General features: G+C 40.8%; 2 protein-coding genes across 13 annotated transcripts in view; one reads left to right on the top strand and one right to left on the bottom strand.

Annotated features, from left to right (window-relative positions):
* The window catches only part of LOC128089919 (rap1 GTPase-activating protein 1-like), a 53,330-nt gene that overhangs the window by 33,958 nt on the left and 511 nt on the right, over nucleotides 1–18,861 (bottom strand). For 6 of the 10 annotated variants that reach the window (XM_052701792.1, XM_052701789.1, XM_052701791.1 and 3 more), the window contains exon 1: nucleotides 4,874–5,009. The exons of 2 other annotated variants lie outside the window; for them this stretch is intronic. The gene's annotated coding sequence lies outside the window, so the exon portion shown is untranslated. Of the gene's footprint in view, nucleotides 1–4,873; nucleotides 5,010–18,861 lie in introns of those variants that run through there. 2 more of the 10 variants (XR_008210717.1, XM_052701795.1) reach the window with 1 other exon arrangement.
* Nucleotides 12,857–17,621, top strand: TMEM139 (transmembrane protein 139). 3 transcript variants are annotated; one of them, XM_052701804.1, is made up of 4 exons: nucleotides 12,857–12,974; nucleotides 13,224–13,377; nucleotides 14,255–14,557; nucleotides 15,909–17,621. In XM_052701804.1, the coding sequence occupies exons 3-4, from the start codon at nucleotides 14,316–14,318 to the stop codon at nucleotides 16,318–16,320; spliced, it is 654 nt and encodes a 217-aa protein (XP_052557764.1). In that variant the 5' UTR covers nucleotides 12,857–12,974; nucleotides 13,224–13,377; nucleotides 14,255–14,315; the 3' UTR covers nucleotides 16,321–17,621. The 3 variants fall into 3 exon arrangements, with proteins under 3 accessions (XP_052557764.1, XP_052557765.1, XP_052557763.1); XM_052701805.1 differs by having other exon boundaries at nucleotides 12,970–13,067; XM_052701803.1 differs by lacking the exon at nucleotides 12,857–12,974 and having other exon boundaries at nucleotides 13,074–13,377.

The following is an 18,861-nucleotide window of genomic DNA, read 5'->3' as shown; positions in this document are numbered from 1 at the left end:
TATGCTCTCATTACAGGCTTCAAGTATCTCTATGCTCCTCAATTCTCTGACAATTCACAATGTATTTTGGTAATCCACTTGTGTCATGTAACTTGTATATAGTCTCGATCTTGATTACAGAGTAATGCAAACCTTCCATCCATACTTTTTTCCTAACACTGAAATGAGAGAGCTATGCTATACATCTAAAGATTAAACTATTATGGGAGGAAAGACCGAGAAGTTAGCCTCAACATACCCAAATAAATACAGTAATATTAAATGACAAATGTATTTAAAATTAATATTAATTTCACTATTAATTTCATTTCATTCATAGTATTATTAAATATTAATACTATCTATCCATGTGCTTTATTTATCACTTCTATTCATATAGTTATAGCACACCTAGGAATAACAAAATACACATCCAAGGCAGCATATGTAACATGTTCATTACTTGTTTTGGAAACCTGAAGGCTCTGTTCTGTAATACCTAAAAACTAACAGCTAAATCTGAAAATTTCTAATTTTCAGGAACTAGTCATAACCAGAGAAATCTAACAGTAGATCTTACATGCAAATGGATGCCATGGAGCCTTGCTGGATGCTATAGTGTTTTTCTTTTCCGTGCCACTGTTTTGACTCCTGAATCATTCAGTAAGGAGTAAGTTACATACCTATAACATAAAAATTTGGCAGATTTTGCATGAGGTCAGTGACCTGCTCCTGTTCTCCTGCCATAAATTCACCTCCATATTTTGGGCTGACTAAAGTATTACTCAGAGGAACTGCTCCTTACCATTCAATCCTTGCACAGTTCTAATGTCAAAATGCAGCAGATGCCACGATTACAGGCCTTACCATGCACTTAGAGATACTATCAGTTCTCCAAATATCTCAGGAACGTATGGAGGAACTCTAAAAATCCAGAAGAATGATTTAGAATTGATGCTACCTTTCAAAGAATATCTCAAAACTTCAGGGCTATTGTTACTATCGCTTGAACGTTCAAGTAAATGTTGGACACTGACAATAAATTACTTGCACTGTAGTCTCTAGAACAAAGCCCACGTGTGTAATTACAAAGCAGAAATATCACTGTCAGAGAGCAGAACACCGTTTCTGAAAAATAAGAATAATTCTGCAGGTTGGGAGAGCAAATAATTACACAATATGTACAATGAAATGCATTTTTGCTGAAACTTTAATTTTATGAAAAGGCAGTAAGGGGAAGCAGAGGCTATGGAACAGACTAAAGGCTAGAACACGATTTTATTAGTGACAATAACCAATGTGTTAACTTCAAGGAATTATCTGAACTAAGAGTAGGCCTTCCACTTGGGTCACAGTAACCCCAAGTATCAATACAACCTGAGGATGAAAGGGTAGAGCACAGCTCTACTGAACAAGGTTTTGGGGGTACTAATGGATGGCAAACTGGATACAAGCCAGTAATGTGCACTTGTATCCCAAAAGCCAACCATATCATGGGCTGCATCAAAAAAAGCATGGTCAGCAGATCAAGGGAAGCGATCTGGCCACTCTATATTATGCTGGTGAGACCTCACCTGGCGTGCTGTGTCTAAACATGGAATCCTCAGTATAGAACAGATATGGGCCTATTGGGGCATGTCCAGAGGAAGGCCACAAAAATGATCCAAGGGATGGAACACCTCCCCTACAAGGACAGGCTGAGAGGGATGGGGCTTAAACTAAAAAAGGGGAGATTTAGAAAAAAAAGTTTTTTTACAACAAGGGTAGTAAAGCACTGGAACCAAATACCCAGAGAACTGGTGGATGGATGTCCCATCCCTGGAGACATTCAAGGTCAGGTTGGACGGGGCTCTGAGTCACCTGATCTATCTGTAGACATCCCTGTTCATTGCAGGGGAGTTACACTAGATGACTTTTAAAGGTTCCTTCTAACTCAAATGACTCTACAATTCTATTCCACTGCTAAAGACTCAATTCTGAAATGGTGCAAGAAGAACCTCTGCAGACTTCTAAGCTAGTAACTCCACACACACAACTCTGCTAATGCCCTTTGCTCCTGTCTTGCAGCATCCTCTGCTATTTCAGTCCCAGGATCCCCATACAGATCTATAAAAATAGTTTCTACCTATTATAACTAAGTCAGATCAACAACAAATTCTATGCTATTATTTGTTCTGAAAGAAACAAAAATTGGCTTCAGTGGGTTTAATAAAGCCTTTCATCTATGTGGTAAAGTCTCACCCTGCTTCCTTTCATGAACAGGAGCACCTCGGCCAACCCCTCTCACCTTCCCGGAGCCACAAAAGGACACCAGGCACGAGGGCACCACAGCAGTCGCACACCCGGCTCACAGAGGGGCTCGCTTCGAAGCTGGACTTCCCAGCTCAGATCACGACACACACTTCTCACCTCATCAGCTCCCCTCCTTTTCAGTCAGTCTACAAGAGCTCCTCTAGCCACTCCCACTGCAAAGCAGTCATCGCGGGGCAGGGTCCCATGCCAGCCTTACACCCGACACCCTCTCAGCTGTTCCCCCACCCCGTCCCCAGGCTGCAGGCTGCAATGCAAACTGCCCAGGGAGAGCCGCTCAGTGTCCGTACGTACCCTCCGTCGGCCCCAACGGGAGAAGCATGCTTTCGGGAAAACATGCCGGAATGGCTAAGGCAGCTCCCCTCTGTCCTCCTCAGGAGCTTCCTCTCCTCCCACCTCAGCACGGAAAAGGGCACAGGCTCCCTCCCTCCCTCGATTTCCCAAGCCAGTCTTCAAAGGAGAGACAGCAAAGAGCACCTCACAGCTGGGACGAGGCCCCAGCTGTGGGGCAGGAAGCTCCTGGGAAGATGGACATGGCATAGAGAGATAGAAAAGGAGGAGGAGGCAAGGAGAAAGAGAAGAAAACAGAGGATGGAGTGATGGCTCCTGCCTTTCTTTTGCTGTGGAAAATCAGTATAATCATTCTACCTAGATTCCACCTCTCTAGAGGATCCATATCTCCCTTATAGGACAGCTGAATCCAAGCGGCTGACTCCAGGTTGCTAATGACTGTAAAACACGCAGTATTAAACAGGGACACCTGAAGAATCCCTTATTCAACTCTTCTGCAGGGTAACTTCTATTCACAAGGTTCCTTTTTGTATGCAGTGGAAAAAGTGAGCAACAAGGAAATCCTCCACAACTTCCTATTTGCTTCAAGGGAATACTAAAAGGATACCAACCTCACTACCTTTGGTCTTAGGAGCTGATGTATATCAAATAATACAGAGATTTGACATTATTCTTCGTATGAAATAACTGGATGCTGTCACATGTAAGCAATTCACTCTCTAGCGGAGCTCAAATCTGCGGGTCAGAAACCCCATAAATACAAGAATTTGCATTTACTTGTGGCATGGTTAGATTGCCGCTCCTAATAAAAACTGAGGATGTAAAGATGAGTTCCATGTGTAGGCTACCAGTACTAACTACTGCCCTCCCTAATAGCATAGTCATTAGCAGCAGCAACAGCAAGACTGGATACGCTGAAAGCAAAGTACACAGAGAGGCCCAGGTCTTTCTGACATCCTTCAGAAGCTTAAAACTAACTTTGTTCACACTCTAGGCTCAGCTTTCATTTGACAACCTCACAGGTTTACCTAACCTCCTGTACAACTGCAGTTGTGCACAGAGCCCTCAAAATCCGGAAGCAAATCAGCAAACAGTTATCATATGCTTTAATTGCTGTTCTAAGTAGCATCCTTTAATACTAGCCACATGAATAAATCACTTTCACATGTAAGCGAATCACAAGCCCTCTTACCCCTTTCTGTTCCTCAACTTACAATCAAGCTAACAATTGTTGCTGTTCATGCAGCTGATACAACAGTATCACCGAATATAAGCTTTTAGTTGTATTAAGTAGACTCAGCTCATACTGACAGTTGCATTCTTACATGAATTCTGCATATTTATAGTCTAATAATACATACATTTATCTAATTTGCATGAGTCATTCTGCATTCTATAATTTTGTTGTGGTTTTTTGTTTGTTGTTTTTTTTTGAGAGACTAGCACACAAGCTTCTATTCTTTTAGGTATCCTTGTAGGTATGTTAATACACGTATTTCAATAACCAGCATCTACAGCTCTTGCTACATATTTTCCTCATTTTTATTAACAGACTTTTTTTATAACTGCACTAGCATTTTATGCAGCTCACATAGGAAAAGTCTGGATTAGAACATTGAACCTGATCTCTGCAGTTTTATCAATTATGTGAGTCATTCTAGGAACATTAGAAGCTCCACGGAAGCTACGCAGTACCAGCATATTCTTCAATAGTAAACTCTACAGAGCAGAAACTCTTTTTTTTTTTTTCCCCCTGTATTTATTACTGCAATATTACATTCCGTCATCTCAAGTTCATAGACAGAAACACGTATGTTCTCACACCAGATGTTTCCACAGATGTATGCACACAGCTTCTAAATAGCATACTGGATAGAAACACAGCACCTCCCACAACCCGCTTGAATTCATTATTCTACGCCAAAGGTTGACAGAATGAGAGCAGATTCTCTTTGAGTCTTGACAGACCCTCTTTCATGCCCCTCCATCTCTTCAGTTTATATAATTTCCTACATGCACAACTGCTCTCCTTGTCTCCTCCCTCCCCTTCACCTCTCTCCGCTGCACAATGCGGTACAGCACAATGCCTAAATCTTTAAAAAGCAGACGCTCTCCCTCCTGGGGCTTAAACTGCTTCAAGATCCATCCGTTACACAATGCACAGCAAGCAGCAGAGATCTAAAACTACCCCCCTCCAGCTGTTTCTACACCCATTCCTTCTAGATGCAAAATATATTTAATTGGTATCATATACAAGGAGAGAATAAAAGCAGCTAAGCTGTTCATCCCCTACCTGAGCAAGGTTCTCTCATCCCCAGCTGGCAAGCGGATGGAGACAGGGAACCCAGCTGCTCTCACATAAACTCTCCTTTCCTTGCACTATAAATTATTCACATAGGTTGCAGCATCCTCCCTCTCTCTTCCTCCCTGCCTCCCTCCCTCCCTTGCTTTCTCTTACACCGCCCCCACCTGCAGATGAATGGAGGCTGAGCAGGTCGCTGCTGTCATAGTTGAAATGAGAGATTACTGAAGACAGAACAGGCAGACCTAAGTACAGCTGCTCTCTGAAGCTGAGAGGATTGGTCCTAGAGGAAGGGGCCAAACTGGCATCTGCCTAGGTGGAGCACGGGCAGCTCTGTGAACCCAAATACTGCACCCTGCACTTCTGACACCAGACCCACAGTGATGCCCTGTAAAAATCAGTGAGTTTTTTTTTCACATAGAAAGCTCATTTTTGTGGTTCTCTCAAGAATAACAGTTATTGGGTGTATCAAGTTATAATCAAGTTGAAGTTCTTCATCATCAGTTTCTATCAGAAGTTATCAAATTTATTAATAAGTCAGCAGGTAATTTTTCTTGGCACATATGAGAGATCTCTGAAAATCAGAGAGAGTTATTGGCTTCCAGGAATTCTTGTCCTAAAGATATATCTCAGCTGCTCAACTACAGGATAAGGAGTTTGAAAACAAAATATATGATTCATAAGTCCATATTTTGCCAAAAGTAGTGCATTATATTTTGAATAATCATGTCTAAAAGAAAGGAGTTAGCTCCTGTGCTTTATTATACAACTAACTTCATAAATCAGTTTAATTATCTTAATAAATAATAATTTTCTTTAGACTGGACAAGTTCCTCAAAAGCAGTAACATGTGGATATAAAAAGACAGTATCAGCAAATTGCATGTGGAATTAAGGCAGAAATGAGAAAGGATTGCCAGGATCATGTTAAAACAGGACTGACAGTTTTTTTTACAGCAGAGGCAAATCTGTAGAGTGAGGATAGACTGAAGAGCACAGAAATAAAAATATGGCCCTTGTCTTACTCGGGTCAACAAGTTAAACATTTGCAGCAATGAAATTTAGCTGGACATGAGCCAATGGTATAGACTTGCAGCCCAGAAGACTAATTGTATCTTGGGATGCATCAAAAGAGGCATAGCCAGCAGAGAGAGGGAGGTGATTGTCCCCTTCTGCTTTGTCCTTGTGAGGTCCTGGGTAGACTACTGCATCCAGGTATGCGGTCTACAACACCAGAAACATGTTGGAGCAGGTAGAGGGGAAGGCTACAAAGATGATCAGAGGGCCATAGAACCTCTCCCATGAAGAACAGTTGGGGCAGCTGGGCTTGTTTAGTTTGGAGAAGGCTCCAGGGAGACCTCATTGTGGCATTCCTCTATCTGAAGTGAGCTTATAAACAGGAGACAGACTGGCTTTTTACACGAGAAGATAGTAATAGGACAGAGGAGAATGGTTTAAACTCAAAGAGAGGAGATTTTGATTAGATGTTAGGAGGAAATTTTTCTCTCAGTGGGTGGTGGAACAGTGGAACAGGCTGCCCAGAGAAGCTATGGATGCTCCATCCCCAGAGGCGTTCAATGCCCGGTTGCATGGAGCCCTGAACAGCCTGATCCATGAGTAGCAATCCTGTCCATGGCAGGAGCATTAGAACTAAATGACCTTTAAGGTCCTTTCCAACCCAAGCCATTCTATGATTCTATGAAATGGTATTCATATTTGGAGAATAAGCAGCCTAATCCAAACAGAATGACAGGGCGTATATGTGAACTTCTTGTGCTATGCATGTACCTACAGGTTTCCAAATCATCAGAAGAACTGCTACAAAGATACACTGGATGGGAAATAAGGGAGGTCAGGCCTGGAGGGATGCAGTATGAGCCAGAACCTTCTTTCCCTCCTGGACAGAAAGGCCATCTGACAATTAAGGGTCTTTTTTTTCTTTCAGAATTATGCATAACGCAGCTTTCAGTTTTCACAGCTTACCAGTTTTTCACAGGTAATCTGAACCAGCTGGCAAACATTTCCTAAAAGCCTGAAACCCTGAAGCTTTGAAGGAATTTTTTATTTTCTGACAGGGTAAAACTGGTTAAAGAAGTCAGAAGTACCAGGGTAGAAGGGAATAACCTCTGCCAGGCCCCTCAAGCTGCAGAATCCCTAAAGGCATGACACTGCCAGACCAGAACCCCCATCCCAGACAGGAAACCCCTCCTTTTGGCAGGTTTCTGGAACAAGAGCAGGATGCAGCTGGCCCTTTAAAAGCACGAGTAACTGCTTATTTGTGTGACCAGCACAACCCACTGCAGTGCATGAGCTGGCTGGAAGCAGCTGCAAATTACTGTGCCTTAAAAATATCAGGGAAATGCAACATGGAATATACCTCGAGGTACAGAAGTTCACTTTTAAATGTACTCAGCAGGGGGGAATTTACGTGGTGCTGGATTCTTACGTCAACGCTTGATGCATTATGAAATTATGTGGCTTGGTCACATATTTTTATTCTTTCTTTTTCATTGAGAGAGGCCATACGACAACTTAGTCTTGACATTATTCTCAAGGCATAAAATAAGAGCCACCCTAAGAATATTTGTTATCCGAAGAGACTGCAAGGAACATATGTGCTTAGTCACATCCAAGATGTTTGTCAGAACTAGAAATTTAATTCCAATTAAATCCATTTTGTTTTGTTTCAGTTAGAAACATAGTTTCAGTTAGATCCTACATCTCTTCTTTGACCTACCAGAAGAAAACATGAAAACGTTTTCACAGGATAACAATTCAGCCATACAAACTGCAGTACTGTACAGTATGGTCATGGCACAAACCAGAAATTATGATGTACTCTTGCTAATTCGGCAGCATCCATTAGGAAAGAAAACTCATGTCAGAGCTGGATAAAGCCTGCACTTACCACTAAATAAACTGACAATTCACATCTTGCTGAACCGTGCCAAAATAAAAGCCAATTTCTTTTCAGCTCAGCTGTCTACTCACTTTAATGATGTAACAAAGAAAACCACCTTCCACTGACGTGTGAATGCACATGTGAATCTGAAACGTAACAACCATTTTTTCTAGAGGCAGAAAAAAAAAAGCTTCCAGCTTCCTCTCTCTGAGGTCTGCTGCCTCTATAGCATGGCTGGAGAAAAACATGGTGAAAATTAGTGCTAAAGCAAGTGATGAAACAACCAGTGTTGCCTTTGAATAGAGAATAACTAATGAAGCAAAAGCAAACTTTATTAAAACATATTTTATGAATTTGTTTTCTTTATTATTTCTTTTCTCAACAACTTACTTCTCTGTGAACTTCCTCACTTGATTTGTTACCCTCTGTTCTCTCTTTTGGCTGTATCAGTGCATCTTGCATGTCCATCCAATAAGAAAATTAAAAAAAACCCACTTTTTTGGTTTTACTTGGTTAGCTTTTTGCCTTTTAGCAACTCAGAGCATGTTGGAAAGGCAACCTTATGTACTGGCAACATAAGCAGCAAGAATATAAGACTAGGAGCAGGGAAGCAGACAAAGGCACAAGAACTATACAACTACATTAAGTTTTCTCACTGCATATAATCTCCTTTGGCTTTATGTTTGCAGAAAAGGAAGGCAAACACTGTTTTCTAATAAAGCTGCTCAGCCTGCAGAAGTTTTATTCTCTCTTATTTCCAGCATCACTTACTAAATTCTAGTAAGTCAGTACATGAGAAGGGCCTGGCAGTGTGTCCTGGTGGCCAAGAAGACCAATGAGATCCTGGGGTGCATTAAAAAGATCATAGCCAGCAGGCCAAGGGAGGTGATCCTCCCCCTCTACTCTGGCCTGATCAAGCCTCACGTGGAGTACTGTGTCTGATTCTGGGCTCCCTGGTACAAAAAAGTCAGGGATCTCCTAGAGAGAGTCCAGCAGAGGGCCACAAAGATGATAAAGGGCCTGGAGCATCTCCCCTATGAGGAAAGACTGGGTGACCTGGGTTTGTTCAGCCTTCAGAAAAGAAGACCGAGGATCTTATTAATGTTTATAAATATCTCAAGTGCAAGAGAGAAAGGGACATGGCCAACCTCTTCTCAGTCTGTGGGGATAGGACAAGGGGAAAGAGCCATCAACCAGAGCATAGGAAGTTCTGCACCAATATGCAAAGAAACTTCTTCATAGTGAGGGTGACAGAGCACTGGAACAGGCTGCCCAGAGAGGTTGTGGAGTCTCCTTCGCTGGAGATATTCAACACCTGTCTGGACACCCAACTGTGCAGCCTTCTGTAACCATACAGTAACCATGCTTAGAATGAATTTCACCCTTTGTTTGATAAGAACTGGAATAAGTAGAAAGACAGAAAGAATCTGCCAATTGCCAAGAAACAAATGCTCATTCTGCCAGGAACATTCAAGTATAACTGCAATTGTCAAAATCACACACATTTTTGAACATCCAAGCACAAGTGTGACTTTGTCAGAGTTTTCTTTCCTAATACTCAAGATATCAGCGTGATGAAAAAGATATCCATCATAGGTCATGGCTGTCCCACAGACACATTCTCCTGACATGGAGAAGACTGAGCAGAAAAACTGAAGTCATGCTTCACAAAGGTGACTAAGCAGAACCTGAAGGTCAAAGGAAAAAGTAGACAAGATAGGCAAAGGTGGGTCAGTATCACTTTGTTCCCAGTACTTGCACAGAATCTCAGAAATTGCTTCAGGAAAAAGATACAGACTTGATGATTCAGAGAGATTAATGGCATCTACGTCACAAACCCTTGGGAATAAAACAAGCTTCTCTGCATACCTGCCTGATAAGAGAGGTTACTGCAGGTACTGAGTTAATTAGTAGCAGTCTGAGCAGGAGGTAGAATAGATAGTGAGATGAAACAGGGGAAAGGTGAAAGGTGAAGTGCTTCTTAGAGATGAGTGATGAGCAAAGATCAACAATGAGATACTGGCAGAATGACTGAAGAACAAATTCTGCGGTCTTAACTACAGAAACATGCTGTCTGATCTCCCAGAGCATGCTTAAACAATAGAGAATATAAAGCTTTCTTCAACAAGTATCTCTAAAACACATGAAAGGGAGATTGTTTATGGTGGCAGTATTAAATGTCTTTGTTTACCCTATCTGATTTCTATGCCTTGTTTCATAAACACTGTATAGCAATAGCTCTCAAGACTCTTCCAAGCCAATCTGGCTTCTCTAAATCTTGGCATCACCACAAACTTCTTGTTGGGCTACATGATTGATTTTTCTTTGTTACAGACGCTGAAATACTGTAAGGTATAGCAGTCTGAACTAGACTGATGAGAGAATCAAAATGGCAGATAAACACAGAAATTTCAGAAGTTAATATGAAATGCAAAAGGGCATCAAAAAGAAGCACTGTGTTGCCAGAAATTATAGTTAGTTCATAGAAGTTCATGTTGCATTGTAGAGTTAGATCCACAAAGCAGTCTGTATCACACTGATAGAAATGTTGAACTAATTAACTCACAGATGCATTACACAGCTTTTTTTTTTATAAATGCATAAAATCATTCCTAGAGATTCAGCCTACTATTCCATAAAATTCCATAGGTACAGATACAGAAGTTACCTCTCAAAATAGACTGAAATAATAAAAGTAACAGCTAATGTAATAGAAATACCCACATTTAGCAGGTATTTTAGCATTTTTAGAATTTTTCACAATGGTATTTCATAACTATGCCTATAAATACTTCAAAAAACGGTGCACCAATCAAAATTACTCCAAGTATTTTCAGCAAAAACTATTTATTTTTTACCTATCCACAAATGGAACATTTCCAATCACAAGTAGCTGTCTATTGAATAATGAAGATTTTTTTACCTCCGTAACTTTCTCCTAACTTAGCAAAAAGGTCCTGCCCCAAAGCTGTTTCTACATGCTTCCTCCCAGCAGCAGATCATGCTGAAGGTTGCAGTGCCTGAGTTCTAGGCAGAAGGAAGACTGTAGAAGGATAAGTAATTCAAATTAGGATTCAACGATATTCAGTGTCCACTCTGGAGCTGGAAGTTACCTAAAGGCTTCAATCTGAGCTAACAACCCCTGACATAATTAATAAGCTTTGCTGAGGACAAGGTGAGCCTTAGGTTCTACAGCTTTCTGCAGGGCTTTGATGTCAACTCAGTCAAATAAAGAGCTTCCTTCTACTCCAATGTTTTGGGCTGGGCTGACCAAATGGCACACACTGCAGACCTAGAAGAGATTTCTGCTCTCCTATCCCTCCCTTTCATCACTCCAGCTACGTATTTGCACTTCTTCCCTTGAACGGGGATGTAGAAGTTAGATAGATGATCCTTTGCTTATCAGATTCAGCCCACTAAACTGGCAAATAATATACTCTGGAAAAACATAAACACCTTTTGGAAAGCTTAGACAGCAGAAATGGCTCAGCAAAGGGTCAGCTGAGTGCTACAATACCTGCAAGGAGGACACGCTTTGACAGCCAGCAGGCAAAAGGAGAAAGGGCTACAATTTTCCACAGAAGTTACCTAATAAATAATAAAAATAAATAAATAAATAATGAAAAAAATACGTAGTAACCTAGTTTTATTCAGCTGCCTCATCAAAACACACTTTAACTCATTGCTTTAAAAAGTGGAAATATTTCCTTTAAAAATAATTCTTCTGGCTTTTTTATTAATAGCTCAGCAAGTAGAATGTTTAGCCATTCTTGAGTGTGTTTTAATTTCCTCCTCAACCTGGTAGAATTTAAATCATTTTTCTCCAAGGAACAATTTTACAACTACCACCCTATAAGCTGCCTGGTTAGAAAGAGGTTGTTGTCTGTAATCAGGTATCAGATTCCACCCATTCATGCTTTCTGTACAGAGAAGCTGTGAAAACAATTTTGTCCAATCCTCATAAGCAATTAAGGTGTTCCCACCATTAGGCACACAGAAAAAGTTGTAAGAAACAAACTGTTTTTCCCATTTAGATGATAACCTTGCAAAATGACACGCATACACCAGAAGCCTGACTTCTTCCTCTTCACATGGTTGTTAAGCCTTGCATCTTCCACTGAAATTTTCTCAAAAGTTAAGAATGGGTAACAGAGAGAGCTGAAAATCCTTTATCTGTCAGCTGCCAAAATGCAGATTATAAGAGAAAAGAATATTAGAAACTTAGAAACATAAACAAGTCCAGGCTGGAAGGGAAGATCACTGGCTCAAGCTCCACTGGAAAGCAAGGCCTTGAACTTATTTGAGTCTTCCAGCCAAGATGATTCAACCACTTCCCTGGGCAAGTAACAGCAACATTTAATTGTTCTCACATTGAAAACTTTCTGTCTCACATCCAGCAGACACTCCTCCTCTTCCCTATTGCCTCTTGCCTCTAACATTTATCCTTGTGACGAGTACCAAGTACCGTCATCCTGTCTGCAACTACCTACAAAGCATTGGTAAACGTTGAATAGACACTCCCAACCCGCCCAAGCTTCCTATTTTCTAGGCTATAAAACTCCGTTCTTTAACCTTTCTTAAGCTGATGAGCTCTCCAATGCTCAAATTATCTTCCTGACAGTTCACACCCAATTGTTCAATTTGCCTTTTGAACTGGGAGGACCAACAATGAATATTAATTAATAAGCAATCAGTAGTAGGGCATACTCATATTACAGATAAACCAGTCAGCCCATACAGGTAATTTACCTTTAGTATTTGAAAACTGCCAATGCTTTTCAGACATACAATTGAGGTATAGATGATAATGGACTTCAAGAAGCAATTCAGAACCTGCTGTGATGAGTATTCCTCGTTCCCAGGTATACCTTGGGAGTAAAAAGGATTTTAACCTAGCCCTCTGAGAAGTAATAACCATGATAACCTATACTCTTTTTTTCCATCCATTTGTAAAATCAAAGAGGTCATAAAACAATATCTCACATGCAGCGCCCAATTAGGATATAAAAATGTACAGGTTTACATTTTACAGAACTTGTAAATAGATTTATATATGGGACATGTGACGTGGGTTGGGCCTGCTGTCCTTCCTGCTCTGTGAGGCAGAGATCCAAGATCCTGCTGCTGCATGTAGAGAATGTAGATTTCAGGGCAGAGTTTCTCTCATGAAAGTACAGCAGACCAAACACAGGTAAGCACTCCCCCACTGTTCACTCCGCCCTCTTTTCTAATGAATTTCCTGCTTTTGTGGGACAGACCTGGAAGGGCTGGAAAAGAGTAGAAGGTATGTGATCAGCTAGAAATTGTTTTTGAGCCAGTATCTGGAAAAGCGAGGTTCTATTTTCCTATACTTGTACAATGTTCCTATGATATGTACCTTCCAATACCCACCAGCTTCCAGCTTTTACTTTCAATATAAATCTTCTTCATCTTCCTAAAGGAAAACTCAGAAGGAGGAAGGGAGAGTTTTTATCGCTGTTCTGTCCTAAGCACAGAAGGGGAAGGAGCAGGGACAGAAGAGCTTGCATACATTCCCTTGTGATGAAGAGAGAAGTTAAAACATGACTGCTACAACCTACCAAATCCTCCCTCAGGTAAGTGTGCTCTTAAAGTCGACAGTAGAAAAGGTAGCAAAAAAGTAATCTGTCTATATGCTTATATGTAGGATATATGTTAGTGTAAACACATGCAAGATGACTTATTAATCATAATATTTTTTGAACACTGTACGTTCCTGGCATTCGCTCCACATTGACTGTACAGAGCAACTGCTTTATTTTTCAGAGAAACAGGGTTTGGAACTAAGGACAGGAAGGGCACTGGTGTTTGGGAAGAGTGGTGCAACAAAGCACATCAAAGAAAAGAATTGAAGAGACAGGCTTATACTAAAATGTCTGCATTTTGCAAAAACAGACAGACTGCAGCTACACCTAGAACCTAATGTGATATTATTCTAAAATGCTACACAGAAGTTTATAATGCTACATAGAAAGCAATTTACTGAGGCAGAGCTCCATTAATATGGCTACATTTTTTACCATGATCTGATGTAGTATCTGAATGTTGACTAATGTACTAGAATAAAACTTGTCTATCAACTTTTACGTAAAGTGTGTAGCCTCAAGTTTTCATCCTAGACTTCTGGAATAGGTAACTGTAATTTTTTAGATAAGCCTGCCAGTAAGTGTTGATGGTCTATTTATGCCTTTATGTCTTGCAACTGCAAGTCCAAGCATTCCTATTAATTCAACAAGCATTCTCATAAAATACTCTAGTACATTTACACTGTGTGTATTTATGCATAGATCTCCCAGTCTTAGTATGCATATCTCTAGCTGCATGTTCTCATGATGGACTGAACTTGCGTATATATGGTATTATGGTCATGATACTGATAACACGTTTGCACACTCATGTCTCAAGCTGAAAAAGACTTATGGCTTATTCTTATCTTTTTTTAATCTTCCACAGATGTCTATCCCCTTAACTCCTAATCTGTTCTCAAATATCTGCTACCACCATCCACTATACCATGTGGTTAGAAGCACACTGGAAGAACATCCGTCAAGCCCTGCTGCTTCTTTTCACTGCTGCTCTTCTCATTGGGGTCACCATGCTAGCCATTTCCTCCAACATTAATCCAGTAGGCTACTTCTTCCTGGGAGTAGGTGGAGTGTGCCTGATTGGCTATTTGCTGAGTGTGCTTATTGAGTGTTACCTGAAGCATCGACATGACACAAATGAGATACCTCCAAACAGTCAAAGCCAAGAGGGGTAAGCACTATTTCTTCTCACTTTAACTCTCTCTCCTCAAGCACGGCCATTTTACGTATTGTTTTGCCAGCCTTCCCCTAGGAAGATAAACACAAAAACCGTTCCAAAAGACAAAAGGGTTTTCCTGTATTAATATGGCACAGGTTGCAAGTACCTGTGCCACGTATCTCTTTTATCTTGTCCAATATTATTTTCGTCCCCCTTCACAATGACCTACAAACCATTTCCAAAGTTACGAAGGTTAAAAAACCAGGCTCAGTTTTACCTTCCATTGAGTAATTGAGTTCTGCCAAACAATGAGTCAGACAAGGAAAAAGAAAAAAATGCCAAGGTAATACTGAATCTCAGGTGGATTTAGTTCTCTAAACCTTATCTCTAGAGCAACTGTTCCTTGGTAAACTTTTAAAAAAGAACCTGTAACTGGGTGTGTTTCCAGTCTTAAAAAAAACATTTGACACTAGTAGGCCCAGACTTTGAGAGGCTCTAAATATTTCCAGATCTTTTTGGCTTCTTTTGCAGGTTACTCAGTATGATTAATTTTATTCCAGCTCACCTACTGTGGCTGAAGAGTTTATCTGTATGTTTGCTTCCGTGGCCATATAATCCAGACAATCATTATCCAGCTCCATAAGTTGCTTACAGTTATCAGACACAGGGTATTGTAGGAGTGCAGGAATGTTCTTACACATTTATTTTTAGAAAGCATATGAGAAAGAAACTTTGGCTTTGCCAACTTTAAAACATAGTAGAAGAAAACTGCTACCTACTTATTTAAAAATACGACCTAAAAGATAAGAAGTTTCTAAAGTAGCACTTTTCTCTGCAGACACCTTTCTTCAGACCTTGCTTCAATTAAGTGAAAATACTTATGTTTCTCTTAACTTATTTAAGAACTTATGTTCTTAAAAATTTATGAACACTGAGCTATTGCAACAGAGATTAGATTTAAAAACAAAACAAAACAAAACACAAAACATGGCTCTGTTTTATTCAGATAAATAATTATTAATTAACAATTCTTAGTAATACATTTTAAATAAGTGTATATCAAGATAAGCCTAATATACTGAACTGAACGGTGTTGGGTTTTGTTTTTTTTAATTTTTCTGGTAACAGTGGGAAAATGGTCAAATGAGCCAAATAGACCAGGAGGCAAGACATTAAGCTGGCTGGACAAGTGAGCAAGTGCAATAACAGAATATCACATACATTAATGCCACAGGAGATATCCTGCCCCCGTCCTACCTACCGATTGAAGCATAGTTCCATTTCTATGTTATCCAACTACATGCCTCTGCATTAAAATTAAAATGAATGACCACAGTAACTGACATTCTGCTTCTGTGCACAGGATAAATGCTGCCTATGAAGCACCTACATACGAGGAGGTGATGACTATGTCAGCGCCAGCAATATGGACAATAGCATCCAATCCAGGCTCAGTGCCCTCACCACTGAGCGAACCTCCCCCTTATAACGTCGTTATTGAATCAACAGCCCAAGGAGAGACTGCGGTGGTAATTCCTGGGGTCTCAGTGGCATCAGACACGAGGAGCACCTCTGAGCCAGACAGGAACTCCAGGATACACTTGCAACTGGCTCTGCCCCGAAGCCAGCAGCGCTTTATTTCAGACACCAATGAAATGAAAGGTAATGCAGATAGGTATGAGCCGCTGGAACCACTCACTCCACCACCTGCTTATGAGAGTGCCATCTATGATGAGGTCTTTGAAGACGTTTTCCAGCCCTCCATATTAGATTAATTCCACTTTCTATGAATGCAGGAGCAAACATTCACCTTAATATATTAAGTTTGTCTTTCCATTCTTTGAAGCAAAGCTGAACTAGCACCTAATTCACTAGAACCCTTTTGCACAAAATATAACTCACTGCAATACCACAGTGCCTCATCTTGGCACAAGATAAACAAAGACACAGAAAAGAACATTGTGATATACAGCAGCAACTCAAACTGGTGATGCACCTTTTGTGGGGAAGAAAGTGAATCGTAAAGAAAGACAACCTGCATCAGAAAGGAGAGGAACAGAAGCATTACAAACACCAGCATCACAGAGCATTGTGATCATCAACCACCTTACATCTCTTACTAAGAGACTGAGACTGCAGTTCCACGATTATAAAAGTGTTGGTACAACACACATTTACTTTCTGTGATGTTTTGTTGCCACCGCTCTGCTGCACTCCCACCACTGCTTTAGTTGTGCTGTGACTAAGAAGAGGGTGGCTGTGCTCATTTGAAAGCTAGCACCACTTACTACCTACCACTTCACTGCTAACCAGCTTGAGGTTGAAAAGCTCACAGCAGGAATGGGATTATAATATTACACATGCTGTTCAGAATGTTCTATGTAGTCTCCAGATTGTTGACTGGAGGAAGAAAATAGCATCTTTTTCTCATAGAACATATACATACTCTCTGTCTGGAGCACCAATTTTTACAGCTCTACAGGAGAGTTTATTTATGCTACAGTGCAGGCTCAAACAGACTGCTCAAGATATTTCATAGTCATCATGGCACCCATCAGTGTAAAAAGGTCAACAACTAGAGTTCATTGTAACAACCCTGTGCATGGAGGTTTCTTTCTGGAACCTGGAAAGGACCAGCCTCTGTGTCAAGGCTGTGACTGCAGCAGAGAGCACCTGCAAATAGGAGCCACAAAGCAGAGATGGCCTTCATCAAGACAGCTCTCCTTTTGAGCCAGGTTTGAGCTCTCTCAATTAGCGGTGCTAAACAGTGTTTTTAAATGGGCCAGTTAAACTATTAGGATCTGCAGCGCTGAAGTGGTTTGCAGTATGCAAAGAGACGCTGAGATCTGATGAATGTCAAAGTTTTTCAGAAACAGAGAAAAATGGTCATCCAAATCTCCTTATGATTGAGAATAACCATCATCACAGCATTGTTTCCTATGACTACAACATTTTTCACTCATTTCATAAGCTAAAAGCAAATAAATTATTTCTTATTGCTTGATTCTTTATAGTTGAAAGGAAAAAAAAAGAAGTTGTATGTTGTTTATAAATAAACAGGAATACATCAGAAATATTTATTGGCATTGACACTAATTGTAACAATATTATTAAGCTTGCTCCTGTTTGTTGGTGGATACCCCTGCCCTGCAATTTGTTTAGGGAACAGAGCTGTGTCTCTGAACCAAGGAGATAAGGAAGCTCTGCTGAGTCTCTGTAATGAGGAAATAGGAGATCCTGCTTGGAATTGGTCCCTGAACATGTAACACACTTTTGGGAAACTTCAGCACACATAACACAGCTGAGAAACTTCTGCATATGTACACATCTTGAAATATTTCTGCATATGTAACTCCAGTTACGTATATAAGCTGAAGATCTTTATTGCAACCTATGTATGATAGGAGAATTACCCCCCATGCATCCGACACTACTATTAAAGAATGTCTGCTTTCTAACACTCCACCTTGAATCTTAGAGAGTTCCCTGGTAGACCATCATACGGTATCACCATTACGCTTATTTAATAACAATGGCTTAGAAAAAGAGGAGTTGCAATTCTAAACCTTCAGACAAGTCACTTCATTACGAGCAGAGATGAAGCAGCTATGATACCTATATTGTAACAGTAGTATGAGAGGCAAGTTCGCTGGTAGAGATGTGGTGACTTTTTTATAAAGCCTACCATTTCTTGCATGTTTACTGATGGGTCATCACATAATTGTAGAATGGCCTGGATTGGAAGGGACCTCAAGGATCATGAATCTCCAACCCCACCTCGCGCATGGCCACCAACCTCCCCATTTAATACTAGACCAGGCTGCCCAGGGCCCCATCCAGTCTGGCCTTGAACACCTCCAGGGACAGGGCATCCACAACCTCTCTGGGCAGCCTGTTCCAGCACCATACTGCTCTCATAGTAAAGAATTTCCTCCTGACATCCCACCTACATCTTCCCTCCTTCAACTTAAAACCACTTCCCCTTGTCCTGCTGTTATCTACCTTGTAAAGAGTTGACTCCCCTCCTGTTCATAGGCTCCCTTGAGGTACTGAAGGCTGCAAGGAGGTTCTCTTCTCCAGGTTGAACAAGCCCAGCTCCCTCAGCTTGTCTTTGTAGGGGAGATGCTCCAGACCTCTATTCACCTTTGTGACCTACCTCTCTATTTCTAGGCTTTATTTCTGCCTAAGCTCAGTGTCATTCTTGGCACGGGCAGCATAGTTAAATTCTTGTATTTCTTACCTGTGTGCCTGGTGTCACTGTGTTTGTGGACCATCTCTAACAGCTCCCTGTCTTTCTCGTACTGGGGGCCCCAGAC

This window comes from Tympanuchus pallidicinctus, unplaced genomic scaffold (assembly GCF_026119805.1).
Source record: "Tympanuchus pallidicinctus isolate F22 unplaced genomic scaffold, pur_lepc_1.0 scaffold40, whole genome shotgun sequence".
Lineage (NCBI taxonomy): Eukaryota > Metazoa > Chordata > Aves > Galliformes > Phasianidae > Tympanuchus > Tympanuchus pallidicinctus.
This window is presented reverse-complemented; position numbering and strand designations above follow the sequence as displayed.

Excerpts from the sequence above, each read along its gene's own strand:
- TMEM139 (XM_052701804.1), top strand. The coding sequence starts at position 14,316 with ATGTGGTTAGAAGCACACTGGAAGAACATCCGTCAAGCCCTGCTGCTT. Across the intron at positions 14,558-15,908 it reads AACAGTCAAAGCCAAGAGGG|GATAAATGCTGCCTATGAAG; the intron begins GTAAGCACTATT and ends TTCTGTGCACAG.